Raw genomic sequence first — 13,825 nt, 5'->3', positions numbered from 1 at the left:
TACTACTTTAAACTACAGTTCGCTGCCCATGCACATATCTCAGAAGTATATATGCACCCCTTAACTGTAGCTTGCGAGTGGTAAACCATTGCTTTAGTTAATGGGCTCCATAGCTTTTTGCTGGAAGGGCTTCCATTCTCCCAGCTGGTCACAGCCATGGCTCAGAGAAGTGCTCCTAAGTTTATGAAGGAAGCGGAACAGCACATAGCAAAATGACACAAGAAGCTTTCATCAGAAAAGGCTTCCTTTCTTCACAACACACTTCAGAGCTCTTTCCCAGCTGACCTTATATTAAAAGCTATAGTGATATATAAGTGGAACCTCACTACTGAAATCTGTTGGGGCTCAAAACACAATCACTCCACCAGATCTTATATACGTTGCCGTGACAGCGCCGTCTCTTGGCTGTGTCCAGTTCTGCAGCTGCCTTGGCCGTCATTTGGCTTGCAACGTGCAACTCACGTAGCAGCCCTGTTCTTCAGTGCAGTGATCTCTGGGCTAGTGGAGCAGTGTAGTCTCTGGCCACCAGGACCCAGCAATGCTACAGGCAGCCCTTACCACATAACTTAGAAGGTGATGCTCTGCCATGTGTGGCGTCACCACAGTGCTGAGCATCAGCACAGGTCCTGGAAGCTGCCTCTAACATAATGCAGATGTTACACCCATAATTACATAGAATGCCCAGCCCATCCACATGATATTGAACTCATTGTTCTCATGTAAAGCTTTAAAATAAAGAACATTAAATGCATTGGCTTACTTTTTTGTTTGTCTATTCCAGGGCACAGAGAGGTGGACCAGTAAATCCAGCCTTCTACAAGTACTCATCTCAATCCAAGGTAAATTCCAGTGTTGGAGCAAGGGAGAAACGTGGGGCCCAAGAGTATCCTTCAGCAAGGGAATATGAGAAAATAGGTAGAATAACCTACTTCTTCCGCAACTAGCTGACTTTGTAGGCTAATTTCATTACCCTATAATTGTGGACGCCCGTACACATTTACTTTCTATTTCATGTCCTGAAAGAAAAACCACCACCACCATCTAGACAGCTGCCAGCTCACAGAAGGAGCTGCAAGTAACTCCTTGAGCTTGGCTGGCCGTTAAAAGCCAATAAGCAACCAAGCCAGCCCACGCAGTCTTTATTATTATATAGGTGGATTTTGCATCACTGTTGCTCTCTGCAGGTGTGCATTCCGCAGTCTGCTTGCTCCAAGGGAAGGGCCACAGTTGCATATGATTCAGCACCCAACCTGGCATGTCCAGAGGCAGGTTGGAGTGCCTACACGAGTAGCTTTGTGTGTAGGATGCACACTTCAGGGGACAATGGGCCTCATGCAGGTAGAAGACGTCAAGAAGTGCATTCTTCTCATGAGAAATTGTTGGGTGATTTGTCCCCTAATATAATTTAACATAATTGGTGTGTCTGGACTATAACCATTTTCTCAAGAAGCTAGGAAGACTTTCAGTTAGAACAGTTCATCTACTGGCAGTAATTAAGGCATCCAAAACCCATAGAGGTATTTTTTTCTTAAAAGAAAACTTTCCAAAAGTGCTGTCACCCTGTGGAATTGTGCTTTAATTTTCATCAAAACTTTGCATGGTGGAGGTTTCAGCTTCATTACATAATGAGCCTAGTAATTCTGGGTTAGAATTCTGAAATGGGTGTTAAAACCACCTTAAATTTGGAGTAATTGTTGGGCTTCAGAGCCTGAATAAATAGGGTTTTAGTTTGGTTTTTTCAAAACGGAGGTTACTTCCACCCCTCCCTTAACTTCTAAATAGTGCTTTCATCTTCCTGGTACATTTAATTCCTTGCCTTTTTTCCCTTTTCCAGCCGTGTCCCATAGTTTGCTGTAAGGCAGCCGTGTGCATATCCCACATCATTGCAACCTTCTAAATTCTTTATTCTCCCTGCTCCCTCTTCTTCCTCCCCTTCCATTTTCTCACATCAGGGCTTATCCTAGTCAACGAGCCTTATTACAATGAGGCTGGCTTTGACAGTGACCGCGGTTTGCAAGAGGGCTACGAAAACAGCCGCTGCTACAACGAGATGGCTCTGATCCGGGTCGTTCAGTCGATGATGCAGCTGCTGCGCAAGCCGGTGGAAGTCTTTGAGCAGGAGATCTTCGAGCACTTCTGCTGCAACGGTTGGCGCCTGGTCCACCGCATCGAGTCCTGGGTGGAGACCAACGAGCTGGTGGAAAGGAGTCATGACCACATCAGCCTGGGAGAGCCTTCCTTTGTGCATTCAGCCTGCGGTGTTTTGGCAGAGAGCCCTCTAGATGGCATGGGGCCTCTGGGAGAGCTAGAGTTAGGGGCTGCCGCTGCCGCCGCCGCAGTTAGCCAGTTGCCTGATGGCAAGGAGGAGCTGGAAGACTCTGGTTGCGCGATGTCGACGCTTGCTGCCAGCGACGCCCATCAATATTCGGACTCGGAGAGCATGGGCCAGGCCAGGGCAACGCACTTTGCCAGAGACCCAACGGAGGAGGGTAAAGCTGCCCAAGACTCTGCTGCTCAGCCTAGTGTGAAACCAAAGAAAAGGAGAAAGAGCTACAGGAGCTTTCTTCCGGAGAGGAGCGGCTACCCCGACATCGGCTTCCCCCTCTTCCCACTGTCCAAGGGGTTCATAAAGAGCATCCGCGGAGTCTTGCAGCAGTACCGGGCTGCCTTAGTAGAGGCCAACATCCCAGAGTGGACAGAAGACAAATGAAACATCAGGTTAGGGGCAGACAGACGCACAGAAAAGGAGGGGAAGCCAGGAGGAAGCAGCTAGCAACCGTTGTTCACAATAAATAGACTCTCAGTGCACTCATTCCTCCTCGGCTTGGTTTGTTATAGAGAAAGCAGAAGCTTCCATAACTCATTTTAGGCTCTCTCTCTTTCCCCCCTCCCACATTCCAGGTGCCCAGGATGGCTGAGCAACTCTGCACAGCGACACACACATGCACACACCCACACCATGCTCCTGTTTCCAGGTTGATCCTGAGAGAATAGGAGCTGTGACCTTTCCATGCCGGATCTTGTGCGAAGCTGGCATTGGATCTTCTCAACTCCTATTGGTGCAAAGGCACTCCCTCTTCCCTGGGTGATCCTCTTGGGTGCTATGGGTGATCTTGATGGTCGAGAAGGCTTTTGATTTAAGCCTGGGGAGAGCCTTGTTTTTATATCTTGTGAGGAAGATGCAGTGCTGTGGTTTTATATCTTGTGAGGAAGATGCAGTGCTCCTCTCTACCTTCAGACATAATGTCACTAAAGCCGGTCAGTTAGAAAGCCCTGAATAGCCCACATTTTCAGCTCTGTGCCAGTCCTGAGCACTTTCGTGATTTGGTTCGCTGCTGTGAGCTGAGGAGATTGGTGTAGGCTTGGACTTTTGCTGCAAGAGAGCCACAAAGTGGTGAATATCAGGCGTTTGTTTTTGCTTGACTGTATGGGCCACTTTGAGACAGAAGTGCTAGGTGAGCTGTCCTTGATGTGGTCCACACTCAGCACCTCCTCTCTGGTTTTCTGAGGATTACCTGCTGTCTTATTTAAAATGTACAATTTCTTCTGAACAGCATATCTCTTTCCACTTTGCCTTGAGAGGGGAATAGTGCATATAGCGTAGCCTGCTACTCTCCTGGATACATGAACACTCTGCTACCAACTCAACTCTGTACACCGAGGTACCTCAGGATGGCGCTGGAACAATTGCATGGTGCAGCCCACATTTTCCGATTTCGCCTTTCACTTAGGTGTTTGCAAAGTGGCAGCTCTGCCTGACATTGTATCTCTATGGACTTATAGCAACAAGCCTCCACGCTAATATAGACAATGGGTTTCCCTAGTCCAGCATCCTTAAGCTACAATTGCAGCCTTTATTGTAAGTCACTGTTATTTCCTATCCCCTGATCCTAGGCTGATCCTAGGTGGTGTGCAACCACCACCGCCACCTCCCTGCCGGCTGTGGTACAGATCATGACTGGCGATACATTCATATTTTTGCATCCTAGATGAGGTTACATTCTGTTCCTTGTTCAGCGTACCCACATCTTTGCACGGCGTCACAGTCACCCTTGTATTTCCCTTCCTCTGATCATGACCTGGGTGCCCCTCTTTCACCCTCCCACTTGAATAATCTAGTTCTGAACAGGGTGACACGAATCTTGTGTTTACTCGGATATTAGTTAGTTGTTCTAGTGTTGCAGATTAAGATTTGAGAGGTAGCGGTTCTCCAGTTGGGAGGCTGCAGGATGCAATCTTTTGTGGCCATGCTGGTAAAAGAGCAGCAAAAGAAATTAAGTTGACATTAGTGCCCTTTGAGGACAGGGACAAGAAAGGATTTCTCCTTTTTTCTTTTTTGCTTGCATTGCCAGACACTCTGTTAATTGTGTGAAAGGGCAGACGGGGGGGGGGGGGAATCTGTCTGTGTTTCTATGTGTCATCACATTCCTCATGCAGATGTGGTCGCGGCGCCTCTTCTCCCCAAGAGACAGAGGAATGGGCCACGTATTTTATTATGATGACACACTAACGAAAACAAGCAAGCTTTCCCAATCCCCCAATCACCTAGCTGCCCACCCTGATTTGAGAAGTGGCTACTCTTCCATTTTGAGTAGGGGAGCAAGGTGGGAGGAGCCACAGAAGAGGAGGCAAATGGTGCTATGGACTGCAGAGAGCTGAGCTTCAAGGGGACTCCCTTTTTCCAGAGTGCAACCGAGAGCTGTATCTTGGGAAGATCTTGCTTACTCTTTCCTCCTCGGGATCTGCTGCCATCTTTTGCATCCATCAAGCACTGTCCCTTATCCTTGCTGTCGGGCCCCACCAGAGGCATGCACAGAAGTTTACACTTTCTTTTTCTATAAGCTTTTGAATAATGTGAAGCTCTAGGTTATGCAGTTGCTGGTGAGCACACACCGTGCAGCTATAACCTCTTTTTGGTGTATGTACGTAATAAAAGAGTGAAGAGAAATTTCCAAGAGGCAAATGCTTAAAACACCCCAAGAAGCCAAAGCATGAGGCACATTGTTAGTCTTGAGATGGGCTACATGATTGTGATGTATAAATTTAAAATCTTATCTGTTTAAGTGCTGGGGAGGGAGGGGAAAGAAATATTACAAAAAAAAGAAAAAAGAATTTCTAGCCTTTCTGTACAGTATTTAAAACTGATGGAGCTGTCATATTGGGGCAATGCTTAGAGGTGTGTTACTTTTGCAGCTGTGAATGCTTGGTTGCTTACAATATATGTATAAAGTATTGTGTGATTAATCTTTTTTTACTTGCAAACTTTGTTTGGCTAACTAAGATGTAGTAATAAAGGAGAGAAAGTGGCTTGCCATTACGTTCTGCCGCTGTGAATAGGTTTTGTTGTGCTTGCTGTGTCTCTGTCCATTTGGCGAGATTTGTATATAACTCGAATTCTCATTCGCAACTAAGAGGGATGTAGGCATTCCTGAAGAGGCTGGGAAAGGAGGAAGCTTCTTTGCCAGTCCATCTATTATATGTCATCTAGGGAAGGGGGAACCAGTCCTGTAGCTTTCCACTGGCAAAGTTTCCCTGGAATCCTTCCCTTTGAGACCTTTTAAGCATATCTGGTGTCCAATTCTTGCTTGTCCTATTGAGGTATGTGTTTCAGTGTTGCGTTACTTGATTATTTTTGAGGAAGCCCTCAAAATCATGTGTTTTGACTCAGGCAGTGTCTGTACTCACTGCATTCTGTGAGTTTCAGTGTTACTTTGCACACTAATGACACATCCACCTGTGTACTCACATAGCTGGAAGTGTGTTCTACCAGCAACTCTCAGCGGTGGGCTTTACCAAAGAAAACATGAAAATCGTTCTCAATATCTGTGTGTACATACATTTAAGAATGGTGACAATGCCTTAGTCTGAACTTCTCATAGGTCTCCTTTCTGAAAACCCAGGCACACACCTCAGTTCTTCAACCATAGCAACTGGAATCTTAAGTTGCCCAGTTGGTGAGAGGAATGTCAGGACACAGCAAGTCCTGTGCACATGTAAATCCTAATGTCCCACTCTCAGTATTCCATGTTGTGTCCTCGCTCAGCCTCCCTGGCCCACACCGGAGCAGAAAGTAAAATGTTATTTGGGAAGGTCATCAAATGTAAACAGCATTATTAAATATCAGTTGACTAAAAATCTGTGGTGGTACTCGCTGACCCTAGCAGCAGCGATTCATGACCATGTAAAACTAATATCTGGAAGGGTTTTCTTTCTTTCTTTACACATTTTCTGATCATCTAGTTTCTGTTCTCTTCCAGGAATACGAGTCAGGAGGCAGACAGTGCAATCAAGGTATAGAGGAGCATTCAAGCCACATGACTCCTGTGGTTATACAGGTCAGACACAAACATATGAATTTGTTATCTGGGGTGAAAGAACTAGACGTTCCAGAAAAAATATGTAAGCCAGTTCCTTTGCTCCAGTAAACATGCCACTCAGCACTGTGCTATGCATCATGTTTACTTTTTTCCATGTAAATTGAACTAGCTAGTCATCATTCATTGCTTTCAAATAAGAACTGCTGCAGTCTTAACTGATTGGGGTTTTTTAAATAAAAAAATGCCAGTTTGACTGGTTTTTCAAGGGTTTTTATATAAAAGATACGGGTAAGAAAGATTGTCTCTTCTTCCCCACCTTTCAATATGTTTCATCACAATCTCCATCCTTCAGTCCACTGAAGATTAGTTCCGCTGTTGTGCAGTGTGATAAGACTGCAAACCCCAACCCACCCATCCCCATGTACGCTCTGCAATCTGATCACCCTTTGTAGAGGCAGAATGTATGAGTGGAGACTGCACATACCGCTATACATCTGGCCTCTGCATAACCCTTTATGCTCCGTGTCCCCTGGGATTCTGTGTTATCTTGTGCACCAGCCTGGCTTCAAGGCAATGTATATCCAATATATGTTGCAGAGGCCTCCAGACCCCGGACCCCATCAACATAAGGGCATAATCTCCAGCAGTTTTAATATAAGGCAGGGTGGGAGACCCTTTGCTGAAAAATCCAGGCATTCAGACTGGTTTGTTAAAATGTTGAGGTCCATTTGTGGCTATTGTCACAAGGACCATACACTGGCTTCAGTTATAACAAACCTTTTAAGAGCTAGTATATGCGCTACAGCATACAGCTTTATCTATAAAATATTGGCTTAATGTCTCTATTGCAGTGGTACCTTGGTTTAAGAACAGCTTAGTTTATGAACAACTTGGATTAAGAACGCTGCAAACCTGGAAGTAGGTGTTTTGGTTTGTAAACTTTGCCTTGGAAGCAGAACATGTTTCGCTTCCTGTTGTGTGTGTTCCATTTGTAAATTGAGTCCCCCGCTGCTATGAGAAAGCACACATTGGTTTAAGAACGCTTTGGTTTAAGAACGGACTTCCGGAATGGATTAAGTTTGTAAACCAAGGTACCACTGTACAATCAAAGCTAATTGTAGGATTAAAACAATAAACATGGTAATGTACTAATGTAAACACATTCTGCATAAACTCAAATGTGATTTCATAGCATCATAGAGCTCAAAGGGATCTCAAAGGCTGTGTGGGCTAACTTCCTGCTACTACAGCATCCCTGATACTTCCTGCTACTACAGCATCCCTGATACTTCCTGCTACTACAGCATCCAGCCTCTGCCCATAAACTTATAACGCAGGAGAATCCACCACCTTCTAAGACAGTGTCTGTTCCACTGTCAGGTAGCTTATACAATCAGGCAGTTCTCTAATGTTTAGTCCAAAGCCACTTTCTTGAAATTCAGGGCATGTGGTTTTGGTCCTATCTTCAACTACAGAAAACAAACTTGCTCCATCATCTTATGTGACAGCCCTGCAAATATTTAAAGATGGCTATTGTAGTCCTTTATTTTTCTCTTCTCTAACCCTATCCAATGCCATCAACCTTTTTTGTATAAGGACTTGGTCTCCTGAGCTCTCAGCTCCTTAGTTGCCCCCTCCACTGGACATGTTCCAGTTTGTTCAATCTCAGTCTTAAAACTGCAGTGCCCAGACGTCGGTAGCAAAACATTGTTTACTGTTTTTGTGTCAGTTCCACCAATTTGATCCTAAATATTTAAGGGATGGTTCTTGCAGCTGCTCTGAGAGTTATGAAATCAGGATCACTGCCCATCCGACTACTTAATCCTCTTATTTATATTATATTTATACCTAAGGTATGACTGCTGCATCATGAGATCTGTATTGCTGCTTGCTTTTTAGCAAACATAGTTAACCTGTGGACCACTAGCTGATGTTGCACTCGTAACTCCCATCTGCCTCAGCTAGCACTAGGACCACAAGTCAAAAGCTAACAAATCCTCCTGTCTCCTTTTTTTGGTAGGAGTGTGTGTATGTGTGAGGGAGAGAACACCAGCTTTAAAAGCAGTTGTACTATTAACCTTAACTTTCTAAAATAAAGAATCCTTGTACATTATCTGAATCTTTCACCATTAGGTTGGTGTGCAAGTATAGTAATGTTGGTTCCACCTTCATGTGGGACACCTCTGACAAAAATCACCCTTTTCTGTTAGGACCCTTCATGGACCACTTTGATTTTGTCTGCATTTACCTAATGAATAACTATGAAAAGATGGACAGGAATCATTTCAGCCATTTTTGGCAATAAATTTCTTATCTTTTTATCATCCTAGCATGCATCTGCAAGATGATATACTTGGATACCTTGAGAAAAGCAGAGGTGCCAGTTTAGTCCAAATTAAGGTGCTAGTTTTGCCATAGTATGGTAGGAAAGTGGCAAGCATGTCAGTTTGTTGGTGTGCCCACTATGGGAGAAAGTTAGCAGCTCCCTCATTAGTCCAGCGTTACCCACCCACCTGTCATTTGCAGGCAAGACTAAATGATTTGTTAAAATGCGCTTCCTTTCCAAGAGAACCACCTAAAACTTAGCATCAAGATTACTGCTGGCATCATTTTAACCTTAATTTTTCAAGAATTACCTTTTTTCCAAAAGAAAAAAAGCACTAATCTTTATTCCATCTCTCCTTAAGAATCTGCTGCTACATACAACTTTGGGTGTGTGTGAGAGAGTGAGTTTATTTTTAAAAAAATTACAAGAGGATTAAAAGTGGTCCCCAAAGTGGCATTGGACTGAGGCATTTTTATTCACGTAGCCACTGCATTGGGATGACAGCAGGTTCTCTGCTTCAGCCGCAGTTGGTGTGCATAGAAGGTTTGATATTGGATGGAGAGGCAAAACAGAGCTATGGTTTGGAGACCTGCTTCATCTCTTCCTCTGGGCAGTGCAGAGCAGGAAGACATTGAAACTGCAGGGAAGAGTGAGAGTCTTATGGTGGAGGACCGACTCCACCATTACTTGTGTTGTAGTTTCAAAAAATTGCTCTGCAAGCCAAGTTTCCCCTGAGAATTATCCCTGCCAGAGATAGTGTTGATGATGTGCAGCATCGGGGGTCCTCCCACCCCGCCCCTTCAACTCCCTGTGCTACTGATAACGCGGGCAAGCCGCCTGTGCATTTGACCTTGCACGGGTTCACAGGGCAGCACTTCCCCATCCACAGTCATGGAGCCCTTGCGCACCAGGGGCTCGAGCCGAAAAGCTTTGATAGGCACATAGTGGAGGTAGGGGCTGTTGAGATCCAGGTGCGTCCCTTTATCCATGGCCATGAAAAACTTGACCATGGAAAGCCGGGAGACCCCCGCCGTGACGTAGAAGAGGTGGATGGCATCATCGTACAGCTTGGCTTGGGGGGCCAACAGGAGGTCTGCTCCCAGGTGGGACTGTTGGATGCAAATGATGGAGACAAACTCCTCCTCCGGGGCTACAGTCCAGTGCTCAGGAACGGGCTGCTCAAAGGGTACCAGCAAGGAGTCCTCGAGCAAACAGCTCTCGCTGCTGGCGCACGAAGAGACCGACGGGAAGAAGCTGTATAGGGACTTCTTGCTGCTGAAGGAGAACTGTTCGGAGTGCAGCGCCGACGGGGAGCCGTGTCCCACCGCAGAGGGTGAAGAGCCAGGGCTGGGGCTCTGGCTGCCGCAGGGCAGGTAGGAGAGGCGGCCCTTGTAGACCTGGAGCGTCGTCAGGAGCTGGAACGTGCCCACGGTGAAGCGGGCGCCTCCCAGCTTGCGGTACCTCTCGCTGGCAATGTCCACATCAGAGATGAAGCCCCAGCCGAAGCTCAGGAAGGAGAAGAGTCGCTTGCCTGAAGCCGTGTGGAGGGACATGAGATCCATGGGGGCGTGCAGGCCTTTGCAGAGGAAGTAAGTGCAGTTCATGAGCAGCTCCTCCTTGTTGAAGTGGCCCTTGCTGCAGCAGGAGAAAGAAAGGGAGCGCATGAAAACAGTGGCATTGAAGGGGCCAGCCCAAGGGTAGTTGGAGCTGGAATATGGTCAAATAAAGAAGTGGTTGCACAAAAGGTCTCCTCTCCTGAAAGGCAAAGGTCCAATTTACCTTCCTCTTCCACAGGGTCTGGGCTGGGACAAAACAGTTTTTGGACTGCTGCTTTGGTGTTCTTGCGTGTTGCCAGTACAGTCATACAGGTAAGCCCAATGCCATCCCTGAGCCACCACCGCCTCCCGTGCTGGAATGGCCAGAGGAGGTGACCTCTGGTGTGGGAGTCAGCTGAAGCAAAACTGGCACTGTATGGTTAAGTCATCACACAGCAATCACAGTATCAGGGTTTGTTCTCTCAAGGTGTTCATGAGGATTCTATAGGCGGCCCGTTGTCCTAACAGCCCCTTGTAGTCGCATGAAAAAAGGTGGGCCTGGGATGCAGCAGCAGATGGACAAGGGAGCAGCGCCATATTGCAGCTGTCAGGTTTCATCAGCTGAGACTAGCTAGAGTGACCAGAGGGCACTGGACTCTTCCCCACCAACATGAATCATCAAAAGTGCTCCCCCCACAAGTAGCGATTTGTGGGTGTCCCATTATGGCTTCTTAGCTGATGTGCCTTTGGGGCAAAGACACACCTAGAGGCAGCAGTGGGAGAGATGGGAAGCAGGGCCAAGGGCATCGGCTCTGCGGAGAAACTAGCTCCACTTGACCTGTTCTTGACCCTGAAGCATTTCCATTCAAGCCGTTCATTATACAGACTACAGAACTGCTGCCTGGGTTTGCTGGTTTCCCCCTTAGCCCCTACCGGCAGGCTTGCAGTATAAAAGGACAATTTCATGAATGTGGCTCTGGGAACCACATTGGTGGAAGATCAGGGTAAAAAAAGAATGCCCCATAGAAGAGTTTCTACAGTGCTAGGTTTTATAACTGAATGTTTATATCCATTATCAAGTGCTTAAACCTCTTCCAGGCATCTGATTCACAACATCTACTGAAAACCAATAGGGAGGGAGAGGTCAGGGTTGTAGCTTTTGTGGCAGGAGAAAACTAGGCTTCCATACAGAGGATATCAGAGGTTTGGTCTGTTTAGCTCACTAATTTCTGCAAGGTTTCAAGGTAGGAGCCTTCCCCAGTCTTGCCTGGAGAGGTCAGGAATTGAACATAGGGCATTTTCTATGAGAATCACATGCTTTACAGATGAGCTATACACCCTGTAATTCCCCCTGCTGCTATTTAGTGTTGTTACTGTACAAAATCCTTCATCCCCAAAGGGGCTGTAGATCCCCCTACAATAAGATATGAAGGGTGAGCAAAGCCACACTGTTTAACTTTTAAGAAGAGCAAGCAAGATGGTGGGCCTGAAGTGGTTTTTGCAACATCTGGAAGGCACCAGCTTGGTTACTCCTGTGTCAGTGTCAGAGCAAGGCCTAAGCATGACTTGCTTTGCTCTCTTGGACTGGGCCCAGATATGCTCTCAAAGCCTTATTTCCCTGAGAATTACGCAGCAGCGTTAGTTGGGGTGCAGGAGCCAGGTGGCTGAGCCAGCAGGACAGGGAGAGAAACGCCCATTAGCGACACCCTCAACCCACCTCATTGCCTTTCCCCTCCCTCCTCAAGATGAAGCCCACTAAGAAATGAGGATTAGTCACAGAGCAGATGGGAAAGGTGGCCAGCTGTGGAAGGGGCAGAGGCCAGGGCTGGGGGATGTTGGATGCGATTGCAGGGAGCAGATCGAAACCTGAGCTGAGAACTTGTAATTAAGCTTCTTTTGTGAATGCACATTGTCCCCCTGATGCCCTTCCTCTTTGACAGCAGTGGTAGGAGATTACAAGACACCATTGGCTGTCAAGCAAAGTCTGTCAAGTGCAGCTGCCTTGCCAGCCCCACTAAGCAGAAAGATGTGCAATAAACAGGGCAGGAGCAGATACCAATCTTGGTCCAGCTGCAAGCCTGGTAGAATGTTAGAATGAGCAGAAGACTGGGGGTTCCCATAGAGTTTCAGTTTTCTGAATGTCTCATTGCCCTTCTATTCCTTGCAGAACAGAAGCCTGCAAAAGGATATCTGACTTTGCAGCTGACTTGCACCACGCAACTTAGCCTTCATGCAGGATCTGTTTTTATTTAACCACTCAGTGCTCATATGTAGCCCTGAGCACTCAGTGTGGAATGTGGGCTGGCTTTTTGGATGAGAGCGGGAGATGCCCTTTGCTCACTCTCACCCTATGTAGCCTTTGAAATCATGCTGCCCCATGACCCACCTTTCATGTTTTCCTCCAATGTGGGAACTGTATTGGGGCTCCTTTTTAAACACCATAAATTTTAGATTAACAAAAGAAAGATAATTCAGTGTTAAGAGAGAAAGTGGAGGGGTTGTTCTGGAAACTCCCAACATTGCTTGGAGCTCAACATAACTGTGTTGGCTGCTAGAAATCAGCCATGTGCTGGTGCCACCACACACACACACACACACACACACAATTTCATGCTTTTAGCCAACTGTAAAGCCAGGTGTGCACAAATAGGATTCTGCTGGTAGTGGCACCTGCACACCACCAGTTCAGCATGTGCCATAAGCCAAGTGGGTGTGAAGTAGTTCCTAGGATGGAGAAGCCCCAGGACCCAAACTTCACACATGCAATTATGGGTACATGGCCAGCCCAATACATTTTGCTGCCTGAAGCTCGATAGTGCACACACCCAAACTCCACAATTTGTTAGCGCCAAAGCCAGCAAAGCTGGTGGGTGAATCTGCCCCCAGCATTGGAGAGGAAACAGAATCCTCCATTTCACCTGAGGACAACAGGCTAGTAGGTGCAGGGCAAGCTGTGTGGTACACCCAACCCTGTCCTCCTCCAGCACCTTGCCACTGCTTCTCCTTGACCCACAGCATTCACTTGAGACAGCCACCTCCCCCTGCCTGATGGTAGGGCCGGCACTGGAAACACACATGCAGAGTTGGCATGGGTCTAACCGCCAGTGATGCCTTACCTCGTGTAGTGATTGAGAGAAGCAGCCAGAGCATTCCCAGAACCCCCTGGGAGGATGGCAAGAGGCTTCTGGATAGCAGATTCCCAGTCAGGGCGCTCCATCAGTCCATTTATCACCTACAAAAAGTACACATGGTAGCAAAAAGGCTTACTGGAAAGGAAAGGACAAGGGAACGAGGTTTTTTTCCCCCCACCTCTGACTTGGATTGGTCAGCACAGAAGTGGCCAGTCCATTTAAGACTCCAGTCTTAGGGGTCAGGCCTTAGGTTATGTACACAGAGGTATTGCAATTCAAACTCTGAAAATCTGCACGCAAAACCTGCTGCTTTATACACACCTCTCTAAGAGTACATCTCACCGAATTCAATGGGACTCGATTCTGCTTGGTCATGCACAGGATTGTGTTATTAGAGGAGTGTGTGTTCCAGGCACACCTCGTAGTTACATTATTTGAAATGAGAGGACAGTAATAAAGAATATGCTACAGGTGAGAGTTCAGTCAAGCTATCCCCAAACTCTTGTCAGAGCATTC

General features: G+C 46.7%; 2 protein-coding genes and 1 long non-coding RNA gene across 5 annotated transcripts in view; 2 read left to right on the top strand and 1 right to left on the bottom strand.

Moving 5' to 3' along the window:
- UBE2O (ubiquitin conjugating enzyme E2 O) overlaps positions 1-5,338 on the top strand; it is a 60,504-nt gene extending 55,166 nt beyond the window's left edge. For both annotated transcript variants that reach the window (XM_083487437.1, XM_083487436.1), the window contains 2 exons: positions 782-839; positions 1,953-5,338. In XM_083487437.1, the coding sequence (XP_083343563.1) occupies positions 782-839; positions 1,953-2,710 (816 nt within the window). In that variant the 3' untranslated portion in view covers positions 2,711-5,338. The remainder of the gene's footprint in view (positions 1-781; positions 840-1,952) is intronic.
- A 183-nt stretch (positions 5,339-5,521) lies between these two features.
- LOC310699607 lies at positions 5,522-8,329 on the top strand. The gene is made up of 2 exons (XR_014522150.1): positions 5,522-6,335; positions 8,171-8,329. It is a non-coding gene; the product is annotated as an uncharacterized lncRNA (long non-coding RNA).
- A 701-nt stretch (positions 8,330-9,030) lies between these two features.
- The window catches only part of SPHK1 (sphingosine kinase 1), a 46,654-nt gene continuing 41,859 nt past the window's right edge, over positions 9,031-13,825 (bottom strand). For both annotated transcript variants that reach the window (XM_083487568.1, XM_083487569.1), the window contains exons 6-7: positions 13,295-13,410; positions 9,031-10,278 (exon numbers count right to left, since the gene is read on the bottom strand). In XM_083487568.1, the coding sequence (XP_083343694.1) occupies positions 9,444-10,278; positions 13,295-13,410 (951 nt within the window). In that variant the 3' untranslated portion in view covers positions 9,031-9,443. The remainder of the gene's footprint in view (positions 10,279-13,294; positions 13,411-13,825) is intronic.

This window comes from Podarcis liolepis, assembly GCF_965112155.1.
Source record: "Podarcis liolepis genome assembly, chromosome: 2".
Lineage (NCBI taxonomy): Eukaryota > Metazoa > Chordata > Lepidosauria > Squamata > Lacertidae > Podarcis > Podarcis liolepis.
This window is presented reverse-complemented; position numbering and strand designations above follow the sequence as displayed.